This window comes from Pipra filicauda, unplaced genomic scaffold, assembly GCF_003945595.2.
Source record: "Pipra filicauda isolate LSUMZ 115617 unplaced genomic scaffold, ASM394559v2 scaffold1538_size34454_pilon, whole genome shotgun sequence".
Lineage (NCBI taxonomy): Eukaryota > Metazoa > Chordata > Aves > Passeriformes > Pipridae > Pipra > Pipra filicauda.
In genome coordinates this window covers 25,352-34,316 of record NW_024104027.1, presented here as the reverse complement: position 1 = coordinate 34,316, position 8,965 = coordinate 25,352, and the positions used below count along the sequence as shown (strand labels likewise).

The 8,965-nt window shown below is 67.3% G+C and overlaps 1 protein-coding gene across 1 annotated transcript; it reads left to right on the top strand.

The window, feature by feature from the left end:
• Positions 1-299: 299 nt before the first annotated feature.
• LOC113982885 (voltage-dependent L-type calcium channel subunit alpha-1F-like) lies at positions 300-8,965 on the top strand. The gene is made up of 10 exons (XM_039379026.1): positions 300-327; positions 1,100-1,349; positions 1,424-1,529; positions 3,687-3,826; positions 3,899-4,041; positions 4,133-4,285; positions 5,617-5,813; positions 7,666-7,769; positions 8,542-8,702; positions 8,787-8,965. Exons 1-10 carry the CDS (start codon positions 300-302, stop codon positions 8,963-8,965), a joined length of 1,461 nt encoding a protein of 486 aa, XP_039234960.1.

Sequence of the window (8,965 nt, the reverse complement as noted above, 5' to 3'; positions counted from 1 at the left end):
GGAGGCCCCGGAGCGACCCCGGCACCCACAGACCCCCCAGACCCCCCCTGAACACCCCTGACACCCCCTGAACACCCCTGACCCCCCCTGAACACCCCTGACACCCCAAATCCCCCCGATCCACCCCCTCGATGCTCCCAATCCCCAACAGAGCCCCCAAATCCCCTTGAAAGCCCCTCAGACCACCCACCCTCTCCCCGTCCCCCAGGACACCCCAACCCTCCCAGACACCCCTAAAATACCCCCAGACCCCCCCAGATCCCCCCACCCTCCTAGAAACACCCCCCTGAAATCCCCCCATGTCGGAGTCAGAGGAGAATGGAGAGGGTGAGTCTGGGGGGGTCCTGGGGGGGGTCCTGGGGGGGTCCTGGGGGGGAAACGACGTCCCTTGGGAAGAAGTGAAGGTTCAAGGGGGGTCACCAACAAAATGGGGGGGTCCAGGAGGACTGAGGGGGGTCCAGGAGGTTTTGGGGCAGGGCCCTGGTCTGTGGGATGGGTGGGGGGTTCAAGGGGGGGGGCAGAGGGGTTTGGGGGGGGATCTGGGAAGGTTTTGGGGGGGTCCAGGAGGGTTTGGGGGGGTCCAGAAGGTTGGGGAGGGGGCAGGAGGGTTTGGGGGGGTCCAGAAGGTTGGGGAGGGGGCAGGAGGGTTTGGGGAGGTCCATAAATTTGGGGAGGGGGCAGGAGGGTTCGGGGGGGTCCAGAAGGTTGGGGTCTGGGATGGGGCAGGGGGGAGGAGGGCGGGTTCTGGGGGGTTCCGAAGTTGGGGCGGGGGCAGGAGGGTTCAGGGGGTCCAGAAGGTTGGGGAGGGGGCAGGAGGGTTCGGGGGGGTCCAGAAGGTTGGGGAGGGGGCAGGAGGGTTCGGGGGGGTCCAGAAGGTTGGGGAGGGGGCAGGAGGGTTTGGGGGGGTCCATAAATTTGGGGAGGGGGCAGGAGGGTTTGGGGAGGTCCATAAATTTGGGGAGGGGGCAGGAGGGTTTGGGGAGGTCCATAAATTTGGGGAGGGGGCAGGAGGGTTTGGGGAGGTCCGGCACGACTTGGGGGGACCCAGGAACGTTTGCGGGGTCCTTCCCCCCTCCTTGACCCTCCTTTTCCCCCCCAGGCCCCCCCAAGGACCTGCCCCCCTTCGCCCAGGCCATGGGGCAGCCCCTGGGCTGGGGGGGCAGCGACGGCGCCGGGGGGGGGGCGGGCGGGGGGACCCCCCCGGGGCAGCGGCAGCGCCGCCCCCCCCACCCCAAGCACAAGGGGGCCCAGGGGGGCTCCGGGGGGGTCCATCGCTCCCCCCGCGCCCTCTTCTGCCTCCGCCTCAACAACCCCGTCCGCAGGGCCGCCATCAGCATCGTCGAGTGGAAGTGAGTGGGGGCCGGGGGGGCGGGGGGGGATTGGGGACCCCCCTCACCCGCTGCCCCCCCCCCGATCCCCCCAGGCCCTTCGACATCCTCATCCTCGCCACCATCTTCGCCAACTGCGTGGCCCTGGGCGTTTACATCCCCTTCCCCGAGGACGACTCCAACGCCGCCAACCACAACCTGGTGAGACCCCCCGGCCCCCCCAGAGCACGGGGGCACCCCCAGAACACGGGGGACACCCCCAAAGCACAGGGGGCACCCCCGGCCCCCCAGAACACGAAAGGCACCCCCAAAACACGGGGGGCACCCCCAGAACATGAGGGGCCCCCCAAGAACACGGGGGGCACTCCCGGCCACCCCAAAACATGGGTGGCACCCCCAAAACACGAAGGGCACCCCCAGAACATGAAGGACCCCCCCCCCGAACACGGGGGGCACCCCCAGAACATGAGGGGCACCCCCATAACACGGGGGGCACCCCCAGAACACGAGGGGCACCCCCAGAACATGAGGGGCACCCCCAGAACACGGGGGGCACCCCCAGAACAGGATGGGCACCCCCAGAACATGAAGGACCCCCCCAGAACACGGGGGGCACCCCAGAACATGAGGGGCACCCCCAGAACATGAAGGACCCCCCCAGAACACGGGGGGCACCCCCAGAACAGGAGGGGCACCCCCAGAACACGGGGGGCACCCCCAGAACACGGGGGGCACCCCCAGAACATGAGGGGCACCCCCAGAACAGGAGGGGCACCCCCAGAACACGGGGGGCACCCCCAGCCCTTGGCCCGAACTGGGCCCAGTTGGGCACTGGGATAACGCTGGGAATGGGGGGGGGGCTCAGCCCAACCCCGGGATCCCCCCCGGGGCTGTGGGGGGACACTTTGGGGGCTGGGGGTGCCGGGGGGTCTCGCTGGGGGTGGCAGGGGCTGTGGGGACAGCGGGGTCCCCGGGTCACCCGCGTGTCCCCCCCGTGGGTGCTGCTCCCTTAAGCTGCTTTACCCGGCCCGGGGGGGGCCGGGGGGGTCTAATCCGGGCTGAGCCGGCCCGGACACCCACGGAGGGGACACTGGGAGAGGGGGGGCCCGGGGGGGGCCCCAAATGTCCCCAGACACCCACCGAGGGGACACTGGGAGAGGGGGGGCCCGGGGGGGCCCCAAATGTCCCCGGACACCCCGAGGAAAGGGGATTCTGGGGGGGGGGAGGACCCCCCAAATGTGCCTTGTGCACCCCAAAGGAAGGGGGCTCGGGGCAGGGGGCCCACAAATATCCCAAAATGTGCCTTGTCCCCCAGGGAGGGGGGAAGCTGAGGGGGGTGGGGGGTCTGAGGGTCCCCAAGTACCCCAAGTGTCCCTGTGCCTTGTCCCTGGAAGGAAGGGGGTGCTGGGGGGGTCCCCAAATGTCCCTGTGCCTTGTCCCTGGAAGGAAGGGGGTGCTGGGGGGGTCCCCAAGTGTCCCTGTGCCTTGTCCCCCAGGAGAAGGGGATACTGGGGGATGTTGGGACAGAGGGTCCCCGAGGGTCCCCATTGAAGGGGACACTGGGAGGGGTGAGGGGTCAGTGAGGGTCCCCAAATGTCCCTGCTCCAAGTGAAGGGGAAACCGGGAGGGGTGGGGGACCCCAAATGTCCCTGTCCCTTGTCCCCATTACAGAGGACACTGGGAGGGGTGAGGGGTCAGTGAGGGTCCCCAAATGTCCCTGTTCCAAGTGAAGGGGACACCAGGAGGGGTGGTGGGACATGGGGGTGAGTGGTGACCCCACAGGCCCTTGTCCCCTGGAGAAGGGGGTGCTGGGCCCCCTCCCCCAGCCCCTGGGGGTTGGGGGTGGTTATGGGACCCCCCATGGGGTGGGGGTGGTTATGGGATCCCCTGTGGGGTGGGGGTGGTTATGGGATCCCCTGTGGGGTGGGGGGTGGTTATGGGACCCCTCTGTGGGGTGGGGGGTGGTTATGGGACCCCCCCATGGGGTGGGGGGTGGTTATGGGACCTCCTGTGGGGTGTGGGTGGTTATGGGACCCCCAGTAGGGTAGGGGGAGGTTGTGAGACCCCTCGTGGGATATGGGGCGGTTATGGGACCCCTCTGTGGGGTGGGGATGGTTATTTGATCCCCTGGGAGGTATGGGGGGGTTATGGGACCCTGTGCAGGTTGGGGGTGGTTATGGGACCCCCTGTGGGCTGGGGATGGTTATGGGAGCCCCCATGGGGTACGGTGTGTTACAGGACTCCCCTGGGGGGTACGGGGGGGTTATGGGATCCCCCATTGGCTGGGGATGGTTATGGGACCCCCCTGGGGGGTACGGGGGGGTTGTGGCCCCCCCCAAGCCCCCTGTGGCCCTGCAGGAGCAGGTGGAGTACGTGTTCCTCATCATCTTCACGGTGGAGACGTTCCTGAAGATCATCGCCTACGGGCTGGTGCTGCACCCCAGCGCCTACATCCGCAACGGCTGGAACCTGCTCGACTTCGTCATCGTCATCGTGGGGTCCGTGCGGGGGGGCCGGGGGGGCCCGGCCGGGGGGTGCGGCCCCGCGTGACCCCCCCTTGTGCCCCCCAGGCTGTTCAGCGTGATCCTGGAGCAGGTGTCCCACAAGCCGGGCGACGCCCACCACATGAGCGGCAAACCCGGCGGCTTCGACGTCAAGGCCCTGCGCGCCTTCCGCGTCCTGCGGCCCCTGCGCCTCGTCTCCGGCGTCCCCAGTGAGGCTCCCCGGGGGCTAAAAGGGGGGTTTTGGGGTGTCCGCCCCCTCGGCCTCGTGCCAGCCCCCCTCACACACACCCCCCCCCCCAGGCCTGCACATCGTCCTCAACTCCATCATGAAGGCGATGGTGCCGCTGCTGCACATCGCGCTGCTCGTGCTCTTCGTCATCATCATCTACGCCATCATCGGCCTCGAGCTCTTCATCGGCCGCATGCACAAGACCTGCTTCTTCATCGGCTCCGGTAGGGATGGGGGGGTCACCCCCCGTGTGCCCCCCCGGCCCACGACCCCCCAGAGTCAGGGACCCCCCCAGCAGTCCCTCAGTGCTCTGAGACGTCCCTGCACGGGGGCCAGGAGCCCCCCGGGACACCCCAGTGAGGTACAGGGGCCCTTTAACACACTGAGACCCCCCTAAAGCCCCTGAGACCCCCTGGGACACCCCAGCAAGGTACAGGGGTCCTTTAACACACTGAGACCCCCCTAAACCCCCTGAGACCCCCTGGGACATCCCAGGGACACCCCAGTAAGGTACAGGGGTCCTTTAACACACTGAGACACCCCTAAAGCCCCTGAGACCCCCTGGGACACCCCAGCGAGGTACAGGGGTCCTTTAACACACTGAGACACCCTAAACCCCCTGAGACCCCCAGGAACATCCCAACAGGGCTCTGGGACCCCTTTACACATTGAGACCCCCCACTAAAGCCCCTGAGACCCCTCAAAGCACCCAGGACACCCCGGGGACACCCCAGTGGGCTAATGGGGCTCCCAAAGCCCTGAGCCCCATCCCTGAGGGTCCTGAGACACCAACACCGGGGCAGCAGGTCCCGGAGGGGATCAGAGTGAACCGGGGGCAGGAGCTGGGGCAGCGCAGGGGAGGGGAGAGGGGGAGAGGGGGAGAGAGGAGAGGAGAGAGGGGAGAGAGGGAGAGGGGAGAGGGGAGAGAGGGAGAGGGGAGAGAGGGAGAGGGGAGAGAGGGAGAAGGGAGAGGGGAGAGGGGAGAGAGGGAGAGGGGGAGAAGGGAGAGGGGGAGAAGGGAGAGGGGGAGAAGGGAGAGGGGGAGAGGTGCCCCCAGGGGAGGGCTGTCAGTGGGACCCGGGGTTAACGGGGACGGGGACACGGTTCTCAGTGCCCGGGGTTATGGGGACAGTTCTCAGTGCCCGGGGTTATGGTGACAGTTCTCAGCAGTGCCCGGGGTTATGGGGACAGTTCTCAGCAGTACCGGGGGTTATGGGGACAGTTCTCAGCGGTGTCGGGGGTTATGGTGACGGTGACCGTTCTCAGCGGTGCCAGGTTAAGGGGACGGTGACAGTTCTCAGCCGTGCCAGGTTAAGGGGACGGTGACAGTTCTCAGCCGTGCCAGGTTAAGGGGACGGTGACCGTTCTCAGCGGTGCCGGGTTAACGCCGCACAGGAGCGGTGTCGGGCCGGGCCGAGGACTCTCGGTGGGGTAACGCCCGGGATTAAGGCCCGGGGTGACCGCCTGGGGTAACGCCCGGGATTAAGGCCCGGGGTGACCGCCTGGGGTGACCGCCCGGGATTAAGGCCCGGGGTGACCGCCCGCCCTCCCGCAGACCTGGAGTCGGAGGATGACCCGTCCCCGTGCGCGTTCTCGGGGCACGGGCGCGCCTGCCTGCAGAACAACACCGAGTGCCGCGGCCGCTGGGAGGGGCCCAACGGCGGCATCACCAACTTCGACAACTTCTTCTTCGCCATGCTCACCGTGTTCCAGTGCATCACCATGGAGGGCTGGACCGACGTGCTCTACTGGGTGAGACCCCGGAGCCCCCAGAGCCCCCCTGAGCCCCCCTGAGCCCCCCTGAGCCCCCCCAGATCCATACACACCCCAAACCCAGAGCATCACCATGGAGGGCTGGACCGACGTGCTCTACTGGGTGAGACCCCTGAGACCCCAGAGAACCCCCTGGCCCCCCTGAGCTCCCTGAGCCCCCCTGAGGCTCCTGTGCGCCCCCTGTAGCTTCCCTGAGCCACCCTGAGGCCCCTGAGCTCCCTGAGCCCCCCTGAGCCCCGTGAGCCCCAGAGCCCCCTGAGCCCCCAGAGCCCCCTGCGCCCTGAGCCCCCCTGAGCACCCAGGAGCCCCCGAGCCCCCTGAGCCCCCCTGAGCTCCCCTGAGCCCCCAGAGCCCCCCTGAGCCCCCCTGAGCTCCCTGAGCCCCCTGAGCCCCCCTGAGTCCCCCAAACCCAGAGCATCACCAGGGAGGGATGGACGGACGTGCTCTACTGGGTGAGACCCCAGAGCCCCCCTGAGCCCCCCCCCAGATCCAGACACCCCCCGTCGAGCCCCCCAGTGCATCCCCATGGAATGATGTGCTCTGCTGGGTGAGACCCCCAAAATCCAGACACCCCCCTGAGAGCCCCCCCAGTCCACACACCCCCCTCAGAGCCCCCCAGACCCAGCTCATCCCCATGGACTGACGTGCTCTGCTGGGTGAGACCCCCAAAATCCAGACACCCCCGTCAGAACCCCCCCCAGATCCATACACAGCCCCCTGAGCCCCCCAAACCCAGAGCATCACCAGGGAGGGCTGGACAGAGGTGCTCTACTGGGTGAGACCCCTGAGAGCCCCTGAGCCCCCCCCGGTTCGTACACCCCCCTCAGAGCCCCCCAGATCCATACACACTCCCCTGAGTCCCCCCCAATCCAGACACACCCCTCTGAGTCCCCCCCAGATCCAGACACCCCCCTCAGAGCCCCCCCAATCCATTCACAGCCCTCAGAGCCCTCCCAGCCCCAGTGCATCCCCATGGAATGACATGTTCTGCTGGGTGAGACCCCTGAGAGCCTCTGAGCCCCCCGATCCCATACACACCCCCTCAGAGCCCCCCCCATCATACACAGCCCCTAAGAGCCCCCACAGTACATACACCACACACCCCAGAAAAAAGAGCCCCCCAGTCCATACACACCCCCTTCGAAGCCCCCCAAGTTCATACACACCCCCTTGAGTCCCCCCAGATCCATACACACCCCACTGAGCCACCCCCAGCTCTGTACACCCCTCAGGAGCCCCCCCAATCCAGGACAACCCCTCAGAGACCCCCCAGAACCCAGCTCACCCCCTGGACTGACGTTCTTCTGGGTGAGACACCCAAAATCCAGACACCACACTCTTTGACAGCCCCCCAACCCAGGTCCGTTACACAGCCCCTCAGAGCCCCCCCGGATCATACACACCACACCCAGAGCCACCCTCACGGTTAAGAACCACCCCCTCAGAGCCCCCCCAGTCCATACACCCCCCTCCAAAACCACCCCAGGTCCATACACCCTTAGGCCCCCAGGTCCATCCACCCCCCCCAGAGCCCCCCCAGTCTATACACACCCCCCCTCAGAGCCCCCCCAGTCCATACACACACCCCCCAGAGCCCCCCCAGATCCATCCACCCCCCCGAGCCCCCCAGATCCATCCCCCCCCCCGAGCCCCCCAGCCCCAGCTCACCCCCCTGGCCTGACGAGCTCTGCTGGGTGAGACCCCCAAACCCGAGACCCCCAAAGTCCTTCCCCCCCCCCCGGGTGTCCCTGCCCGCCCCCCCCAACCCCCGAGGAGGGATTTGGGGTCCCCCCAGCCCCCCCAGCCCCCCGTGACCCCCGATCCCCCCCAGATGCAGGACGCGATGGGCCATGAGCTGCCCTGGATTTACTTCGTCAGCCTCGTCATCTTCGGCTCCTTCTTCGTCCTCAACCTGGTGCTGGGGGTGCTCAGCGGGTGAGGGGGCACGGGGGGCACGGGGGGGCACGGGGGGGCACAGGGGGGGCACGGGGGGGACACAGGGGGGCACAGGGGGGCACAGGAGGGGCACGGGGGAGCACAGGGGGGCACAGGGGGCACAGGGGGGCACAGCGGGGGCACGGGCGTGTTTGGGGTCCCACCTGGGTGTGTTTGGGGTCCCACCTGTATATTTGGGGTCCCACCTGTGTATTTGGGGTCCCACCCCTGTGTTTGGGGTCCCACCTCTATATTTGGGGTCCCACCTGTGTGTTTGGGGTCCCACCTCTATATTTGGGGTCACACCTGTGTGTGTTTGGGGTCACACCTCTATATTTGGGGTCCCACCTCTATATTTGGGGTCACACCTCTATATTTGGGGTCCCACCTCTATATTTGGGGTCCCACCCGTGTGTTTGGGGTCCCACCCGTGTGTTTGGGGTCCCACCTGGATATTTGGGGTCCCACCCGTGTTTGGGGTCCCACCCGTGTGTTTGGGGTCCCACCTCGATATTTGGGGTCCCACCTGTATATTTGGGGTCCCACCTGTATATTTGGGGTCCCACCCGTGTGTTTGGGGTCCCACCTCTATATTTGGGGTCCCACCCGTGTTTGGGGTCCCACCCGTGTGTTTGGGGTCCCACCTGTATATTTGGGGTCCCACCTGTATATTTGGGGTCCCACCCGTGTGTTTGGGGTCCCACCTGTATATTTGGGGTCCCACCCGTGTGTTTGGGGTCCCACCCGTGTATTGGGGTCCCGTTCCCCCCAGGGAGTTCTCCAAGGAGCGGGAGAAGGCGAAGGCTCGCGGGGACTTCCAGAAGCTGCGGGAGAAGCAGCAGCTGGAGGAGGATCTGCGGGGCTACATGGACTGGATCACCCAGGCCGAGGACCTGCAGGGCGACGACGACGAGGGGGAGCACGAGAAGCACCGTCAGTGGGGCCGGGGGGGGGCACGGGGGGGCGCCCCCCGACCCTGAGCCCCCCCAGACCCCCTGACCCCCCCGAACCCCCCAGGCCTGACCGCCGAGGAGCTGATGGGGAAGAGGAAACCGCGGCTCAAGTGGCTGCGGCACGCGAGTCACTCCACGGACACCCACGGTGGGATGGGCTGGGACCCAAACCCAAATACAGGGACCCCAAACCCCAAATACAGGGACCCCAAACCCCTGAACTCAGGGACCCCCAACCCCTGA

What these genes read in the sequence shown, in the direction of transcription:
- LOC113982885 (XM_039379026.1), top strand. Translation starts at nt 300, where the DNA reads ATGTCGGAGTCAGAGGAGAATGGAGAGG. An exon ending in ATCAGCATCGTCGAGTGGAA is followed by an intron (nt 1,350 to 1,423) that starts GTGAGTGGGGGC and finishes CGATCCCCCCAG; the next exon opens with GCCCTTCGACATCCTCATCC. An exon ending in ACGCCGCCAACCACAACCTG is followed by an intron (nt 1,530 to 3,686) that starts GTGAGACCCCCC and finishes GTGGCCCTGCAG; the next exon opens with GAGCAGGTGGAGTACGTGTT.